The sequence below is a fragment of the Arvicola amphibius genome, chromosome 4, assembly GCF_903992535.2.
Source record: "Arvicola amphibius chromosome 4, mArvAmp1.2, whole genome shotgun sequence".
Taxonomy (NCBI): Eukaryota; Metazoa; Chordata; class Mammalia; order Rodentia; family Cricetidae; genus Arvicola; species Arvicola amphibius.
In genome coordinates, this window is record NC_052050.1 from 152374436 (window position 1) to 152393641 (window position 19206).

The window sequence follows — 19206 nt, forward strand, 5'->3', positions numbered from 1 at the left end:
GTCTCAGGGAAAAGAAATGGCCAAACAAGGGAATACACCTTGGTGGCTAGCTTTAGGAATGTAACCTAATGATTTTTAGCAAGACAGAGGGAATGAATGGGGAGAAGGGCAAGGCCTGCCAGAGTCACATGCTCAAGTGGGCTAGTGTCCCCTCAACAGATACAGAGCCATAAGCCACAGGCACATACATATTTAAAAATAAAATTAAATTAAAAATAAAATTTATAATAAATCACAACTCTGTTTTATGAGCCACAGCGGCTAAATAAAAAGAAAATGAGTTTCTAAACTAGACAATCAGTGAAGTCAGCCTAATAAAGCTAAGGTCTCGCGCGGAAAGGAGTCCGTGGCTGTGAAGGTGTTCTGGAAATACGTGAAATAGATGATGAAATGAACCCAGCTGTCTGCCCACGTGACCCAGAAGGGCAAACGACTAACCAAGTTCCTGTTGCCATTTCCCATGCTGCAGCAAGATAAACTTAAGTTTCAGGACTGCCAGTGTCATCTACAAAAACAGTGAGGAAATGTTCAAAGGATTGGCCTTTGTGACCTTTAATAGCAACAGGGTCTAGACTTGCCTAGGAGATAAGCCTGTGAATGAGTGTGTAACAGTTTCCAGAGATTGAAACATTCCACCGTGCAGGAAGCTCCCTAATCAGGAAGGCGAACAACTGAAATAGCTTCAGGAAGTTCCTGAAACTGACCAGATTCCCTAGGTCTCTCCCTGTCAGAGTAAGCAATGAAAACTGAGAGTTCCTCTCAGAAGGATGCTGAGCTGCGAAGAAGACTCTCAGACCAAACCAGCTGCCTAGAAGCAGACACCAGCAAAGCTTCCTGGAAGGCATTTAGACCAACTGAGGCACCTGAAAAGGGCACTCTCCAACTTGTTGAGCCACCTACAAGCTGTGCAGTGTGCTTGAGAGTCCCAGCTTTGTGAGCTGTCGCCCATGCTGGGGTGGACATTGATGATACAGCTGTCTTTGAGATATTTCTGCTCCTGTAAGTAATCCCTCACCCACACTCCAGAAAGTAAACTCAATAAAACTCATTGGTTCACCAACTTGGACTTTGGTGGTATCTCTTCGGTTTGTCATGGGCTCCCTATCTTTTGGGGGGGGGGGGGAGTAGATAGGTGTGTTGCATTACCCCAGGAAAGATTTCATCACGCAACAGGTGAAGGGACTCTAGCCAGCCTGAACATGGTCAACAATGATGCTGGCAGGTCTTGCCCTTCTTCTCTGTTCCCTCTTCCTTGAAGAAAAGAAAAACCAACAACTTAGATTATGTTCCTAAAGCTAGCCACCAAGATATATTCCTTTATTTGGTCCTTACTTCCTCCCCCTGAGGTTGACTACCAAGGTCCAGCTATCAAAGTATTGAAGTCCAGCAATCAAAAGCCCCATTTTGGCTGCTCTAATTAACATGCCCAATCAAAATTAAACACCTCATCCTAACATGGGTTTCCCTTTTACCTTATAAACTGCCACTTGCCTATGGGCCACATCTGTCTCCTCTCCACCCAGAGGCAGACCTTCGTCCCTCCTGGACAAATACCTTCTCCCCCTCTCTCTTGATCCCTTCTTTTCCCATGTCCTCTGTTTCCTGTCTCTGTCTCTTACTCCGTACCCTCTAAAGCAAGCAAATCTCCTTTGTGCTGAGAACTTGGTCTTGGGGTGTCTTGTGCCAGTACCCGTCCTCTCAACCAGGAGTTTCCGGATTCAGTTAACCAAGGTGAGGAGACCCACCCTAAATATTGGAGGCACCATTCTTGTGTAGGCTGAAGTCCTAGACTAATTGAAAACGGAATGAGTTGAGCATCAGAATTCATTCATATCTCTGCTTCCTGGGTATGCACACACTGAGACCAGATCCCTCAGACTCCTGAAGCCATCCTTTCTCCATAGCAGATTGTCCCCTGAAGCTGTAAGCCAAAAAGAACCCTCTCTTCCTGGTGTTACTCTGGTCAAGTATTTGGTCCCAGCAACAATAAAAGCAACTAATACAGATTTTAATGACCCAAAGAGATAAAATGTACTTAACCCAGAAAGCTCTTTATACTACAAAGCAACTATGATACTGGCAGGTGAAGACTTTTATAGCCGAGAACTTGGGTCTCTTGTACAGGAAGCCTGTATTCACCCTGTGTGGTTTTTCAACTTCACCCAAGCAGGTCCGCACTAGGCAGGCTTTAGTTTTTCCTCGGAGAATACTACAATGCTCTTTTCAATGAGGGGATCCTTCCCCTGGGAATCCCTGCCTAATTAATTAGTATCCTAGAGCAGAGAAATGCCAGACACAAATTTTGCTTTCCTCTACAAAAGTCGTTAAATTGACGGTCTGAGAACCTGTTGGAATGCACATCTAGGGATTCTTCACTGAGGGTCCCTTTCTGTGTCTGTATAAATGGATGGAGCTGCAGGAGAGGCGTAGTCCACACACCACAGGACCATGAAAGCCGGAGAAACTTATTGAGCCAAGATGGGAACACGTAGGTAGGATAGGATGGTACAGAAACCACAGCAAAAATGCTTTTTATTTTTTTTATTAGCCTAAAGCAAGAGGGGAAAAGGCAACCCAAGTAACATGCTCAGAGCCTCCAAAGGGTTTCCAGAGATGTGTCCTGCAGGCCCCACCATCCCCTCAGGATGGCAATGACTGCCCGACCACACGCTAGAACCATCTGAGCATCACCCCACACGGCCTTGACCCTGGACATGTCAGCGGCTCTTTCTCAGCTCACTCTCCACTGCCCTCTACTCCTGGAATCAACCAAGTCTGTCCGCCTTGTAGAAACACTGCCTTTCCCTTCGCACAGAAAACGGTAATCACAGAGCACAAAAGTCAAACGCCCGGTGTGCAGTCACCCACCTCAGTACATGTGCTATCGCTCAGAACCACCATCCCCCCAGTGCACACAACATCCTAAGACTTCCAACTGTCCCTGCCACCGCTCCAGCCCAGGGTTCACCGTATGCCCTCACTCAGATGAGGTGGAGGCTGGGATGAGCTTGGGTTTGGCCTGTTGGGGAGGTGAGATATCGGGGATCTTTTCCCCATGTTTGTACACGCTGACTGTGACATCGATCTTCTCGCCTCCGTATTTGTTCTTCACGTTGATGCTGTACTTGCCCGAGTCCTCGGCCGTCACCCCCTGAATGGTGAGGCTGACGTACTTGGACTGTTCCACCTTCACGGAGAAGTGCTCGCTTAGCTCAATGTCCTTGTCGTTCTTAAACCAGACCACTTCAGGGTCAGGGTTCCCAAACACTGTGCAGGTGAGGTTCAAGGTCTTTGGAGGGAAGACGGGGTGAAGAAAGACAGTTAGAAAAGGAGTGGGAGATGGGGTGAGGGGATGATCAAGACACACCACACGCATGCATGGAATTTTCCAGTACTAATCTAAAAAGGAATAAGAAGGCTATGTTCCTCTCCGAAGGTGGATGCTCAGTCATGCCTACTGGCACCTGTTGATGATTTATTATCACCCATCCTTCATAGACACACTCCAAAGGGAGGTGGGGGCAGAGGAGCCCTGTGCTATGGGAGGCAGGGCCTGAGGAAAACCTGTGAAAATGGTTCTACTTGTTCCAAGTTCTAATCTGAGTCGGAGGGGGAGGGATATAAACTTGGAAAATGGATTAGCACTATTATCATTCCACTGACCCTGTGTGTAAGCTCAAGTGTGTTTGTTTTTATTCTTATTTATGTGCATTCCTGCACGTCTATGTATGAGGATGTACCCGCAAGTGTAGCTGCTTGTGGAGGGCAGAATAAGGTGTCAGATCCCCCGGGAACTGAACGTATCAGAAGTTGTGAGGCACTCAGGGTGGATGCTGGGAGCTGAACCCCAACTTTCTCTCTAAGAGAAGCACTGGCTCTTACTTCCTTTACATTACAGACTTAGGGGTCTGTCTCCCCAGTTCTTCTGGAAAGTCCAGAGAATATAGTGTCTACACCTCCAAACTCAGATGCAGCAACTTCACACATGCCTGGGCTCAGCCCCCTTGCAGCCTGTGACTGTTAATTTCACAATTACATCTTTTGTGATGTCACTGTCGCTCCTTCTCAGGGGCTTTCATCCCTCGCTTTCACTGACTGCTAAAAGGAGGTCTATAAATTTTGCATTTAGGCCTAATAAAGCCCTTTCAAGTACCTATGTCCCTGTGACATTGAGCTAGAATCGTGCAGCGGAAGTGCCAATTAGATATCAATAACTCCACTGATGGGAGACAAATTAAAACTTCAATTATAGATTCCAGAGTGACCTTGGAAATTGGAGCAGGGTTTTTCTCTCCCTTTACTATTAAAGAAGCTGTGACTGTTTGCCTTCAAAGTGGTGGCTCGCAGTTTCACCCCTAATGGGGGAGCTGGCCCACCACCTCCTACAGAAAAGCCCCTGAGCCAGGTGACATCAGACTCTGTGGACCCCAAGGTCCTTGTACCAAGTCTGTGAGTCACACAACCTGCCTGGTGTTTGAGGACTCGCAACGCTGGCCTTTGTCGTTGTTGCTGCTGTTTTTTTCCTTTTCTCAGTACTGAGGGTGAAGCCCAATGATTCACACACACTAATCAAATTCTCTACCACTGAGGTGCACCCCAGTCATGAGTGTTAAGCTATCCCACCTCTCTGTTTGCAGAAATTCTCCGGTGCTCAGGACAGGGATTGACAGCACAATGGGAGTTAGCTCTGAGTGCCCTCCAGGCTGAGTAGGGAATGGTTCCAGCTCTCAAGCTCCCCAGAGTCTCCCCGTAAGATGACAGCTGAGTTCTACCCTGCATCACCACACTCATCCCAGCCGTGTTCCCAACTGTCTGCTCTCACCTTGCCTTCCATTATGGTCACCACGTCAGGTAAGCCACCAATCACTTTGCCACGATCTATAATGAAGAAGAGCCAGGTTGAGGAGACACTGTCAGAGAGGCCTGAGGCTGACACCAAGTGGATATCAAGATGGAAACAGGGAAGGGTGGGTATAACCTCAGCAGAGGACGCACAGAAAGTTATGTTCGGAGTGGAGAAAGCTACCACGGGGGCCATGGGCAAAGACTAGCTGGCTCTGTGCAGGTTGGGGGGGCAAGTAGTGCCAAGGAAAGGGGAATGAGAGTCAATTGAACCTGGGAGATCACATCAAAGACTGCACCTAGAGCTACACCTCACGAGGGAGAGAGTCTTGGTATCTGGGCCACTTGGTAGCAGGATGCACTCAAGCTGGGGCCAGCAGGTTTGCCGTTCTGATCCACTAACTCAACCATGTGAAATGTGCACCTCCCCGCACCCATCCTCATTAGCATCCCACAAGTACTCACTCTTCTCTGCAAATGCAGCTGCCCTGGAAACCACAAGAGGGAGAGAGAGAGGTGTAAGAAAAGCTACCGACCAAAGTCCACCAAAGCACATGAGACGTTTGCTCGCAGCAAAAGCAAATAAAGAAGGAAGGCCTAATGATACGTAGCGTTACAGGCATTCCCATTGGTCCCACAGCAGAACCCCAAGGATACCAAAATCTATGGATGTGCAAGCCCCTGAGATAAAAGGGTGTTGTATTTACACGCAGCATATACTCATTCTCCCGGGTCTTATCAATCATCTCTAGTCACTTGATACCCAGTGGAGTAAATACTGTGTGAAGAGTTCCTACACCATTTTTACTTAGGGAATGACGACAAGAAATATGCCTGCAGGGATACTCTGCCCCTGCAATGTTTTTTGTTTTTTGTTTTGTTTTGTTTTGTTTTTTAACTGTGGTTGGATCTGAGGGTGCAGAACCTGTGCCCAGGCAGAGGGATCGTGCTCTGGTCATTTGGAGTTGGGGAGCACGCTAAAATCAAAAGGAAGGTTAGCATGCAGACTCTCATGGTTTTACACCAAATTCACCAGACTGCATTAGAGACTTTTAGGTGTTTGTGTGTCTGCGCCTGTGTGTGCTGGTTGGTACAGGTGTACAGGTGTGGATGTGTGTGTGTGTGTGGAGGCCAAAGGTTGATACCATATTCATTTTGAGGCGTGATTGATCTCTTTCTCTCTCTCTCTCTCTCTCTCTCTCTCTCTCTCTCTCTCTCTCTCTCTCTCTCTCTCTCATTGATTTGGCTAGACTGGCTTGCCAGGAACCCTAAGGATGCTCCTGTCTCTGCCTCCCAGTGGTTGGATTACAGGTGTGCCCTTCTGTACCCAGTTTTCTGTTTTCAAACATGGATTCTAAGGACCCACCTGACTCACTAAGCCATCTCCTCGACCCTCGGCATCTTGTTAAATTGTCAATTTCTGATTTATCAGACTTGTCACGTATCCACTCCACGAAGGCATCCTAGATAGCTTAGTAGGAGCCAATGGCTGTCCTCCATTCTAATATTCAAAACCTCAGACACTCATTTGAAAACCTGAAGCATTCTTTAACAGTTGCTCTGTGTCACATGTCACCTGAATTATGACAATTTGAGAAATCCATCACTTTAATCATTTAAAGTAATCCAGGGTTTGGCTGGCCCTAGGAAGTTAATACACAATGCATTTCTAGTGTAGGGAAATGGTTGCTCTGCTACAGATTGAGTTTCTTCCGTTGCTATTTTCATCCCAGGAATAGAGCATTCTTGGAATCAGCAAGGCATTTTTGGATAACCCTGAATGTAGCCGGATGAACCCAAGCGAGAGCCCTGCCCCCAATCAGAAATGATGCCAACAAGCTGTGGGTCTTACTTGAGCTGCTGGAACTCAGCAAAGGCTTCATCAAATGCTGCAAGGAAACATTGCATACGTCAGTCATGTTCTCACGTGTTTAACTCTCATCAACGCAGATGCTCTACTAGCTAGCTGACGAGATAAAAGCTGAGGGGTAATCAAACTAATAAACTGATTTTTCTTAAGTCGTTTCCTCTAGGTGAAAGTCATGACATCAGTGGATTATTTAATGCTCCCTTTTCTTTTCAGCATCTGCATGGGCTGTTCACAGGAATGTGACGAGCAACAGGGAACTCTCATACCTTGTCCCGAGAGGTCCAGTGAGCGTTGGTGGTTGTCTTTGCCGTCGAAAATCTCGAAAGTGTATTTCCCCTTGTCCTTCTCCGTGGGCTCGCAGATCTGCAACCACGCCATCTCCTCACTTCCCCCAATCCGCATGTGCTCACTGGATGAGATCTTAGCCTCTCTACAACGCAACATGGGTGAGCTCAGTTAACCTCCAGATCTCATGCTCACACCTGTGAGGGGACACTAGCATGTCTGAGTGTGCCGGGCCTGGTCTGCTCACTTACATCTGGCTGGGGACTGTTTACTCGCTTGCTCATGCCAATAGCGTAGTAAGTTTTGGGGTTTATTTTTCTGACTGTTTTAAACTTAAGTACATTAATAACTCGGGCCTGAAACCTCCTAAAGCCAAATGATTACAACTTAAAGGACTTCAGAATACTTGATTTAATATGGCCATTTGTAAGAATATTGAGCGTGGATCATATGACCTGACGCAGCATTTCTGTGTCTAAGTGCATGTTCAAAATAGCTGAAAGCAGGGACATGGACACTTAGGCACTCACATCTGCAGAAATATTAATCACAGTGGGCAGTGTGGACAGCCACATGGGCCCTGACATGCAAATAGTCAATTAAAGTGCAGTTCATCCACAAGATGGTATACTGCCTATCTTTTATTTAAAGTGGCATTTTCTGCATTCGTTGATGTATGACTTGGCACATTTTAAAGCAATGAACAATTGTCCTTGCCTGAGTCTGCATTCTGTGGATTTCTCATTGGGGTCTATGGATGGAATGTCACCAGCTGACACAGGTTTCTCCTCTACCCTGGGTTCCCTGTCTTCTTACTCATGTCTTGTGAGAAAAACCACTGGTTGGAAGGTTGAATACTGTAAAATAATCCTTTTGTACACTGTGAAGAATTGTTACTCAGATTGGCTTAATAAAGAAGCTGACTGGCCAACAGCTGAACAGAATAAAGTAGGCAGGAAAGCCAAACTGAGAATGTTGGGAAGGAGACAGGCATAGACACAGAGGGAGCAGGAGATGAATGGACCATGCTAATAAAGGTACCACCACATGGCAGAGCATAAATAAGGAATATGGGTTAACTTAAAATAAAAGTTAGTTAGTAATAAGCCCGAGCTATTGGCCAAACATTTATAATTAATATAAGCCTCAGTATGTCTATTTGAGAGCAGCTGTGGGACAGGAAAACTCTGCCTACAATTGGACCTTGGACTCTAAACACTTGTCCCCATGTTGCTCTTCTCACTACCAGGAGAATGTGTTCTAAGCACAGGTGCCATTTGTAACCACTATGGACACCTTCTGACTGTCCTTTTCTTTCTCCTTTGTCCATACTCACTGCCCCATGGCCTACTTAGCCAAATCTTGGCACAATAACTGAAAACATGGCCTGTAGTTTGCCAAGAGTACCACATTGAGCCACAAGCTGCTGCAGTCATGGACAGAAGCTCTCATACTCACTTGTGATACCAGCTGACCTTCATTTCCTCTGTGAAATACTTCATGAAGCACTGAAGTCTGATACCCTCTGGGGTGCAGAGAACCTTCAGTGGTGAGGCAGAGGCTCCTGCAGATAATAATATGTTAGATCAGATCTCAGAGAAGTAGGCAGGATAGGCCCATGGCCCAACGGTAAGGCACATCCATCCACAGTATCAGCATGTCATTCCTCAAGTTGGTACTTCCTGTCATAACCACAGAGGCTCCTCCCTCCCTCCCATGTCACATGTTTTCATCTGAGAAATACATTTTACCTGCCAGAGTACTGTGAAAAGCCCTTTGCTTACAACCAAAGAAAGATGAAGCTTTTCAAAAGTAATCCACATCTGACCCTAAGCACTTTGGCTTGCCTGAAAGAATCAATCTTGGTGACAATGGCTATGAAACCTGCTATATTAATTGACCCAAGTCTGAAGAGCTACAGAAAACCCATACAGGAGGGAGGAGGGCAAATCAGCAGAAGCCGGAGTGGGAGGACACAGCCAGAACCTTTCTTCCTGAAGACATCTGCACCTCACTCCTCTCCACCTGAAATGTCACAGAGATGCCAGGGGATCTAGTCACATGGAGACTTCTGTGCTTGCCCTTCATCTGCGCCTAACTCCCTCTAAAAGATGCCTGTGTCACCTCCAGTGAGCCAGGAGTTCTGGAAGCATCGTGTGAGGCCAGTCTGTTGCACTCATCGGTTCTCCACATGTGACCAACCTGTCATTGGCAGGTGGCCCTCCAGCACATTATGAGATAGTTAATACAAACCAGCCCCACAGAGTGTGAGAGCAAAGCCATTTTTCAAGTGGCTTGAATCACCTTACAAGCAGCTTGCACACCCATGGGCTAGTGTTTGACTCACTGAGAGCCATTCCAAGTGAATCTCATTTTAAAATGTAGCCAGGTCCCTTTCACTAAACGAAAGCAAAAAGGTCTACCTCACAGGAAGCTTGCAAAAGCATTAAAGGTATGCAAACAGTGGTTTTCAAGGGAATTCTGGGAAAGCATAGGACTTTGCAATTGAAGTAAAAAGGATCTGGGTTCTGGTGAGTCCCGACTCAGCTAGCTGGCCATCTACCTGCCCACGCAGATTTTGGTTGCATGATCAGAAAATGTAACTTGGGTATTCTCCAGCTGATGTGTCTAATCTTTTGACATTATAACACGGTGTTGTCAGTCATAAAATTCACACTGGAGAGCCTCACAACAGGGCAGCAGGGAAGGAAGTTCCAGAAGGTCTCATGACATCACTAATAGGTATTTGATTCTGTGTTGGGCCACTTGTATAGCTATCCTTGACTTTGTACAGTTGCACATGGCCAGTGGGTCACAGGTTGGGCATGCCTTCAAATCTAGAGAGTCTGGAGTAACGGATCACTAACTGTTACTGTGTAAGCTACCATTTGTTCGTTTATAAGCGGTGTTTTGCTTTTCCAGTTTCTAGACAAAGGCAAATGGCTCAATATACAGACTATGAAGTCTAAGTGTTCAATATCCACTATGACTATTCTGTGTTTGAAGAAAGACTAATAGCACTTTTGAACAACACCATTGCCCAGGTTGGGCAAGGGCAAATTGACAGTGGTGAATTGTGGGCAGTGCCAGCAGGGCCTCCTGAAGGTGGGCAGTGCCAGCAGGGCCTCCTGAAGCTGAACACAGGCTCCAGTAATCACACTGCAGAGCTCTGAAGGAACATGGCGGAGCAGGCAGGTCACAAGTCATTCTCCTGCCACCAGCCCAAGTCCAGGCAGGGGCACACCCAGCCATCAGTGTCCTCTGGGGCATGAGTGCTCACCCCAGGAAACAGAGATGCTTCAGCCAACCAGACTTGAAACCTCGGGGACTTCTTTTACTTACCACACACACGACTCATTGCCAGGATCATGTCCTCGTAGACTGGAAGAGAGAAAGGCGGCGCACCATCATTGGTTGTGACTTTCACAGAAAGCAGCATTTTCCATGTCTAATTAAACTGACACAGGAAACTGTGATCCTCATTTGAAAAATGGAACACTAAAATGGTAATATTTGTCCATAAAAGGCTTATGTGCGCCATAAATCCTTCTAAACCTATTCGCTTTTTAAACACGGGACAAGAACATTTTGTTCGACATAAATCCAACTGTACATGGAATTGAATAACTTCCTAAGAGCTTCAGTCATCTTTACGGCATTTGTAAGGAATCAAACGCGGCTTCTGATGAGGGGGTGAAATGACATTTGATCTAAGCCCAAAGTGATATTGTGCGTTTTCTCTAACACTGTGAAGAAACTCTTAGTGCAGACAAAGGACAATCTGGTTTCCTTACCCAGCGTCACTGAAGTGGCGAAATGCACACAGTTCAGATTGTGCATGAGGGTACTTCTGTAGCACGGGCCATTCCGTGGACAGCATGGAGCTCTGTCAGCTCAGGGTGTGTGTGACCCTACCTCCATGACACCCCCCTCATTCCAGGGACAGAATGGAGTCCTGCTCAGCTGGTACGCACACAGCTGCAGATACTCCTGAGTACTCTTCCACAGTGTCCCCTCCCTCCCCCGTCCCATGGACGGACTAGAGTCCTGATTGGTGGATACGCACACAGCTCAGGGTGTGTGTGGACACAGCTCCACAACAACCCTCATCCAGAACAGATTTCCTTGTAAGACAAAGAAGGCACCATCTTACCTTTGCCAGCTATTTCCAGGGTTGAGACATCTTGACCTCTGTCATCTTTCAAGGCTGCTTTGTATTCCCCATGGTCCTTCTTAGACAACTAGGAAAAAAAAAAAAACCACATTCCGTATTCATGCAAAATAAACACCATGAGGCAACATGTTGTCTTAGTCCATTTTCCTTGCAAAGCATGGGAAATCGGTGTGCAAACCAGAAGGCACGGCCGAGTTGACAAGCTACAGAGAGCGCTGTTTTGTTTCTCTGGCTGCGTCGTACCTTTGGTATGAGCAGCTCACAGACCCCCTTCTCCAGGTCTGGCATGGTCTCAGTTTCATAAAGGACATCATCCTTGAGCCATTTGAAAACTGTCTCCTTCTTGGTGTTTGCCACCTGCAAAACAGAAGTCCTAAGAGAATTGCCATGGTTCAAGAGAGAAAAAAAAAAACATCCTTCAGGGTTAGTCAACCCCAGCCCTAAAGAAAACACCAGCTTTTACCCTCAACAGGCTCAGCGGGGGGGGGGGGGGGGGACGACTCGTGGAAGAACTGTCACTTCTAATAACAGTGAATTAACAGCGAATGTATTTATCAATGGTCTTCTAAAAGCAGTAAGCTCTCACAGCTGCCACTGACAGGACTGATGAAGTCAGTAGGTGTGAAAAATCTCTCCTTTAATAGGAAATGTCATTGATGAGGCCCAAGCAAACTGCTTTGATTCTTAAGATCACGGGGTGACTGCTCTTTGAAAGTGTGATATCGAGGCATATGAACACAAAGGGATGGCACCAGGAGGGGAGAGCTTCCCTATGTGGGAGTTCCTCACAGTCAAGCCTTTGGCTTAGAAGCTAAGGTTTGCAGAGTTCTGATGGAGAGGTACCACGTTCACACTCACGTGGGTGACATGCTAGCTCAGGAAGACGATATTCTACTTTGCGTGACAGGTGTTGCATGGCATTGGATTTCAGGAGGCTGAGGAGTCAGCATCCCCATCACCCCCATACAGGGAATGCCAGCAATGGAACATTATGTCATGGGATTGGCTCTAGAGACCAGGAAGGCCATGTGTTTGGAATTTCCACAGCAGCTATATGCAGTGTTGTCGCCAGTGATGTGAGAAAAATCACATACTGCAGGTACGTTTGCCTACTTTAGTCCTGAGTTGAAAGACAGCCTCGTACAGAGAAGCCAATCACATGTTTAAGGAATGCATGGAGTAGCGCCCTGGAAGCGCCCCACCCCAGCACAGAACATGACGGAACACACATCACGGGATAGTAATTTCCTGGTCTGCTCTGGCTGGATCTCCCTGCAATGCCAGCCCCTGCCATCCTTCCCTGTCTCTAGGCTCACTCTGCTTATGAGGGGAAAGTTGCCACTCTGTGTGTGTGGAACCAAAGACTTTCCAGTGCCCTTCAATCTGGTGTCTAAACAGCCTCCATTCTGCTGCCATGTGGGTGGAGGGGTCTCACCGAGTGAGTGACAGCCTCTGCACGTCGCCTCTGACCCTGCAATTCATCTTTGTCACATGAGTGTGCAAAGAGACATGAAGAAGAAGCAAGTTCCTCAGACATTGCTTACACGGTTTGCACATGCCCAAGGAACACTGCTCTCTTATCACACTGCTCTAGAGAATGACAAATTCCCAACACAATTTCTTCTTGTTGTGATTGAGGGTTTCTGTTAAATACTTCTTTTGTTTTCAGATGCTATTCAATGAAAGTGAAAGTAGACCCTAATATATACTATTCCCTATGTATTTTGTCACATAAATAAATCAAGAAGTATCATCTGCCACAGTGATGACTGAATGAAAAGATATTCAGGAAGGTAGTCTGCAGCATTTATGGGGACATGAATGTGCAAACTGAATGCATGAGATTGCAAAATACTGATTTCGAGATTTCTTTCATTGTCCTAATACCCGTGTCTACTGGACTGTGCAGATCTGTGATCAGGGAACTTGACATAGTTTCAAATATTTGTGGGCAGTTACACAGCACTTGGACGCTATCAGCCCCCAAGAAGTGGACCTCACGTTTTTGACCCTTGTCCTTAGGCTACAGGAAGACCAGGATGTCCTGGTGCTGTGGTCAGAACCAGAACATCAGTCACCCTCCTCGTCCCTGAGTCTGACCTCTGACCTCCTAATGAGCTGAGCTTTATAATGCTCAATATAGAAATACATACCTATCTGTGCATGCTGGTCATTTAAAAAAACTGGTGGGTTTTTTTTTTTTTCAGTTTTTCTGCCCATGTACAAAAAAAAAGCCCATTGTCCAGTAAAGGACTAGTGCCTTGCCTCTGAATGCCAATACTTCAGGCTCCACCATCATACCCAACCCTTCTTACAACCCTACACCCACCAGCTCTGGCCTCTTGATATAACTCCATGGCTTCTTATTGTACAAAACACACATAACATTGGCTCTGTCTTCTGACTGTGGTTAAGGGTGACACTTAACTCCTGCCCAAGGTCTCACTCCCTGGACCTGGACTGGCCTCACCCCTGAAGCCCCCACCTTGCTGAAACAGCCTGCTTGTTTTCATCTTTCCTACTTGGGCTTTAAGTAATCTGTAAGTAGTTTAAGAACAAAAAAATAATGCACTATTATCATTTATCCCAACGCTTTCACAGTGACATATAAGGCAGGTACTCAATCACTTAAAGGTTTGTTGGTTAAAATACAACTTAGAAATAAGCTTCTTTACTGAATTGTCAACATAAAACATAAGTAACCATTCCCCAAATATGCCTTTTAGTCCCTGATGGTGCCATGTGGACAGCATGGTATACACATTTCTTCATGACACGTCTTCTCATGGAGTCACTGTTAACATTCAAGTCCATGCTTTAGTAAGCTACCTCCTTAACTCTTCTTTTGAAAGTAACAAAACTAATGCGCTATGAAGAGGAAAGGACAGGCACTCACCATCTACGTCTACAGGGTTCACTAGACCCTGAAGTCTCTTCTTGCACCTAAACCTCGGCCACCCATTTCACTCCCCACAGCTGCTCCCTAGCCAGCCTCCCCACAAGAAACACAAAAGGGAAACCATTGGGTCTCTCACCTTGCAGATAAGCCGAACTTCACATTCTTCCGTAACGTCCCAGTGCAAATATTCAGCAAAATGAGGGCCTGTGGGGAAAGGAGGAAGTTCTAAAACAAGAACTTACATGTATAGACACCTATGGCTAAGGTAAATATTACATGTACATATGTATATGTGTTTTAATATGTCTATGTTATATTTTGATATATAAACATAAAGGCTGGAGGAACCTGCTGTGTCCTGTAAAGCCAAGGTATGGCTCATAGTCCCGAAGCCAGCTTGCCTTAGAGCTGAATCTCTCTTGAGCCTCCTGTTCCCAGTGGGAGGACATGGTCCCCTCCTTACTGCACACGGGGTCATTTGCTCTTTAGACATTTATATCCGGCCCCTCACAGTCTCTTTCCTGGGCTTTGCCTCTGACTGAACACTGAGCAGCACAGTGACAAAGTCTTTAAAGGAAGGGAATTAGCAGAGGTAGGGAGAGGAAAACAAAGCAACATGACCTCACAACTTTGTAGACACTTGTTAGTTCAGATCAGGGATGGAGCTGTGTATGTCTTTCAACAATATCAATCATTTCTGCTGAAATAAGTGTGAAGTAAGCTATCTCCTAATAAAACTATTTTCTCATTCAACACAATGTTAACCAGGTTTGAGACTCATGTACTGATTGTGTTATATTAATACACTTTTATAAGGCTAGAATTCAGTTGGTGTCTTGTTTAAATAAGCTTGTGAAGGGGACAAGTAGTAAGGTACCTAGGAGGCACTGGTGGGAATAAATGGAGGACAGAAGGTGATATAATATTATTTCAATTTAAAAAATATATTTTTAAAACCTGTGGTAAAAGCAAAACCAAATAATGAGTGGTCTGGACATTGTGATGGGGCTATCCAGAGAAGTCTGTCTGATGTGTCCAGAGGGTTATACTGGGCTGAAATAGGATGGAAACTTGGCCGACCTGAGCTTCTACAACTTCTGTGTGAGGTTATCAATATGTGGCATGCAGAGGAACATGGAAAGAAAGGGGTTAGGAAGGACTATCAAGCTGCAGGGGACAGGGACAGGTCAGTCCCTGTTGCAGAGCTTAGTTAAGACAGCCCGCTTCCCCATAAGGAGAGTCATAGGAAATTATGAACATATATCCAGGGTCAGCCAAGTTTAGAAGCAAGAAAGAATATAAGCAAGATACCCCTAAAGGGCTAAAGACAGAGGGATCTCCTAATTTCCTCGGCTAAAATGATTGCTTAACGTTCAATCATCCCATGTGTCTTCAGAGTCAGCTGTGAGATGCAGGGTCTGTTGGAGACACGTTACAAAGTCAGGTCTGCACCTCGTGCTACTGCTGTGTGAGGGAGCCACCACCTACCTTGTTTCCTGAGGAATTCCTTCCTTTGAAATTCGGCCTCCTCAAGAACAGCTTTGAACGCTATTCAAGAAAAATAGAGAGATGAAATATCTCTCGATTCAAAGGAATTTTCTTGCAAATATGTTTTTGCGGGCATGTGGAAATGCTCCCCGTGGCATACCGTCTCCAATGAGCACCAATGAGGATTGATTCTTAGCCTTTCCATCTTGAAGCTGCACAGTGTAGGTCCCTTCGTTTTCTATAGTAAACCGATCCATGACCATCTCAATCACACCTGTCGACCTGTCGCATTTAATCCTGTGAGTCTGGAACCCAGAAAAAAAACACAGAGAATGACGTGATGAAACTGCTTCTCCACAATGAAGTTACACCTCGAGGTCGCTTGAATGAGAGTGTCCCCCAGTAGGCGCATATATTTAAATGCTTAATTACCAGGGAGTCAAACTGTTTGGGAAGGATTAGGAGGTGTGGCTTTGTTAGAGGAAGTGTTTCAAAAGCCCACAGCAGGTGAGTCCTCTCTCTCTGTCTCTCTGTCTCTCTCTCTGTCTCTCTCTCTGTCTCTGTCTCTCTCTCTGTCTCTCTCTGTCTCTCTGTCTCTGTCTCTCTCTCTCTTTCTCTCCCTGCCACATGTGGTTCAGGATATAAAGCTCTCAGCTTCTGTTCCAGTGCCATGCCCATCTGTTTCCTGCCATGATGACCACTGACTAACCCCTTGAAACTGTACACAGGCCCCCATGTGTACAGCAACAGAAGACTAACTAAGGCACATCTGAGACTGTTCTGAAGGAACTTGGGGGACACAAAGGAACTCAGAAAGAAATATCAACTATACCTCTTGGTGAACCAAGGACCAAAAAGAAACCACTGTCCCTGGGAAGGGAAGAGAGACAGGAAGTTCCCCCAGTGTGTAGCTATGAGCCTCAGCCCCTGAACTGTAAACAGCCTCCTGGTTGTAAATGGCTAAAGCCTGCCCTCCTCTCCAGGCTTTAATATCCAATAAACATACAAAAAATTTACTAAAAAATTCAAAGGTGCTTCCAAATATGTCAGCCACATATTCCGTATTTGTACAACATCACTGAGTATTTTCAAAGGGAGATAGAAAAGGAGACAGGTATATCTATGTTCTCAAGAAAGACCACAATGAAGGGCACCAGCCTGCCCATTGGTCTTGAGGTAGAGCCTTCCGGAATGTGTTAATGACAGGAACTATGCGGAAGCACCGTGTCCTCATCCTGAAATGAGTCACCACCATATCAGACTAGAAGTATAAGGGCCCAGCGAGTTGCCCCTGCCCTGGTCCTTGCATATCTGTCTAGTTTCAGATGAAGACATTTGAATTATCAAAAGCAACTTTCATGTTGCTCAAGAGATGGTCAGTATCCGTGTGACATCACCACCAGTTCACCATCTGTTCCCAGAAGTGCCAGAACCCACTCTAACTAGTTAAAAAAAAAATCCCAGGTATGAATTTCACCAGCCAGAAGCTTGAAGACACAGCAGGCTCTCCAGCTTCCTCCGCTCCCTCACTATGGTATCTGAGAAGGCTTTAGGAAATAATTAGGCATCTTGATGCAGCAAGATGAAGTTCTGTGATTTTTACGAGCCCCATAAATACAGGGTTTTATGTGACTTTCACAAAACAGCATCAGTCTTCAAATGTGAAAGTCACCTGTGGGCTGCTAATTAAAGACATGAAATGGCGCACTCCTACTCCAAAGGATTAGCTCTGGAGCAGCATTGTCACTCGCTGTGGCAGGCAGGGAATGTTAATCAAAAGATGCTCAGCGAATAATGTGCAATTACTCCACATTCCACTTCTTTTCCTAGCGTGATCCCTGCTCATCTCCCATCACCTTGATCAGGCAGTACCATCCCATACACAGTGTGCATGCACTCGGCAGTTTACAGCCCACAAAATCCAACTGCCCTCTACTTTTTCTAAAAGCATGGCATGGCTCCCGTGGGACAGACTGACTTGATCACGTGATTTAAAACACCACATGATCCTGACATCCCAAGATTTCTGTTTGATACACTTCATCTAGCCCTGTTTTGCGAATACCACCAGAAATAAAGACCAGGCTGAGAGTAGATAGCCAAGCTCACAGAAAGAGAGTGGGCTGCCCACAAACATGGGTGGGCTCTCAGTTCCAGCTCCCAGTTGATAGGTGTGTGGTGAATACTGGGATGGGGAATTTAGGACTAGGTAGCTAAGCACCAAAGACATATACTAGGCATTTAGTGGAAAAGGGGACATACCAATAGATGACTCACCTATCTCACCCCTGAATAAAAGAGACCCCATAAAAAATAGATTTGTCCTATGGCTGGGTTCCCCAGCAAGCTATAAACTAGATAAGGGTTAATATATCTACACATAGTTAAGTGTTCCATAGCACAAAATGAGGACTGTAGTAATTTCAAGATTTTTTTCACATAATCAAAAATATAGAAAGATGACTCATTCAGTAAAGTTCCTGCATCACAAGCATGAGGAACTGAGTTTGGATCCAAGAACCCACATAAAAAGCTCAACATGGCAGCACATGCCCAGAGACTGATAGATCTCTGTAACCTTGCAGGCCAGCTAGGCTGGCATATTTGATGAAATTCCAAACCAATGAAAGACCCTGTCTCAGCCAAAAAGGGAAAGATGACTGAGGAAAAATACTCACGTGTGCCACGCATGCACACACCTCGTCCACTAACACAAGTGAATGAACGCACACGCACACATACACACAAAGTAGAACAAACGCCAAGTGCTCATTGAGTAAAGTACCAAACCAAGACTGACTCTCTGAGCACTGTGAGAACCACAGTCTTGAGCCATCTGGTCAACCTTCTGAACCCGTTTCTGAAAGTGTGGAAACGAACTCAAAACATTGACTCTGAGAACCTTCCAAATCAACTCAGATTTCCCTAAGCTTTAGCTCACTCCCAGACCAGCAAACCCAGCTCCCTCTGAGCCATAGCTCACTCCAAGAACTCACCTCACTGTCAGAGACTTCTCTGTCATTGATAACGAACCGGAAGCTGGCATCCGGTGAAAGGTGTTCTGCCTGGAGCCAGAAGCGGACCTGACCCTTGTCGAAAATCTCATAAGCTAATTCGGACTTCAGAGGAATTGCTACAGGAGGAAAAGAAATCGTAAGTCAGTGGTGAACAGATCGGCCTCCCATGGACAACACCAATCCCAGTTCCTAAACATTTCAAGGTGAGCCATGGAGTACTGCCCAGGATCATGGAAGCAAGATGTGAAAACCATGTGACAAGCCTCCTGTTGGATGAGTTCCTTAAAGCTCTCTGGACATGGTCAGAGGCTGAGGGGTGACTCTGGGAGATGACCGCCACCAGACAATTTGCTTAGACTAGGAAGAGACAGGCAAGCTGCCACAACATAAGCTGATATTTCTCCTAAGCCGATGATCATAAGCCTATTGACAGCCCTCCCTCCTCCTAGGTCTGCAGATGCGTTTATGAGGCCAGGTGATTACTTACTGGGATTCTTAATCTCATTGCTCAATGCCATCAAACGCTCAAGTTCTAAAAGGAAGAAAAAACTTCGTCAGTTTTGACCCATGCATTCAGAAATCTATGAACAACACTGTAGTGGTTTGGATTGTAATGGCCCCCATAGACTCT

At 45.9% G+C, this 19206-nt stretch overlaps 1 protein-coding gene across 1 annotated transcript in view; it reads right to left on the reverse strand.

The window, feature by feature from the left end:
• Positions 1–2977: 2977 nt before the first annotated feature.
• Myom2 (myomesin 2) overlaps positions 2978–19206 on the reverse strand; it is a 58576-nt gene continuing 42347 nt past the window's right edge. The window contains exons 23-36 of the mRNA XM_038328146.1: positions 19063–19107; positions 18555–18691; positions 15719–15863; positions 15559–15618; positions 14207–14274; positions 11415–11528; positions 11151–11238; positions 10340–10378; positions 8456–8561; positions 6979–7142; positions 6695–6731; positions 5308–5330; positions 4823–4878; positions 2978–3289 (exon numbers count right to left, since the gene is read on the reverse strand). Coding sequence (XP_038184074.1) covers positions 2978–3289; positions 4823–4878; positions 5308–5330; positions 6695–6731; positions 6979–7142; positions 8456–8561; positions 10340–10378; positions 11151–11238; positions 11415–11528; positions 14207–14274; positions 15559–15618; positions 15719–15863; positions 18555–18691; positions 19063–19107 — 1394 coding nt within the window. The remainder of the gene's footprint in view (positions 3290–4822; positions 4879–5307; positions 5331–6694; positions 6732–6978; positions 7143–8455; positions 8562–10339; positions 10379–11150; positions 11239–11414; positions 11529–14206; positions 14275–15558; positions 15619–15718; positions 15864–18554; positions 18692–19062; positions 19108–19206) is intronic.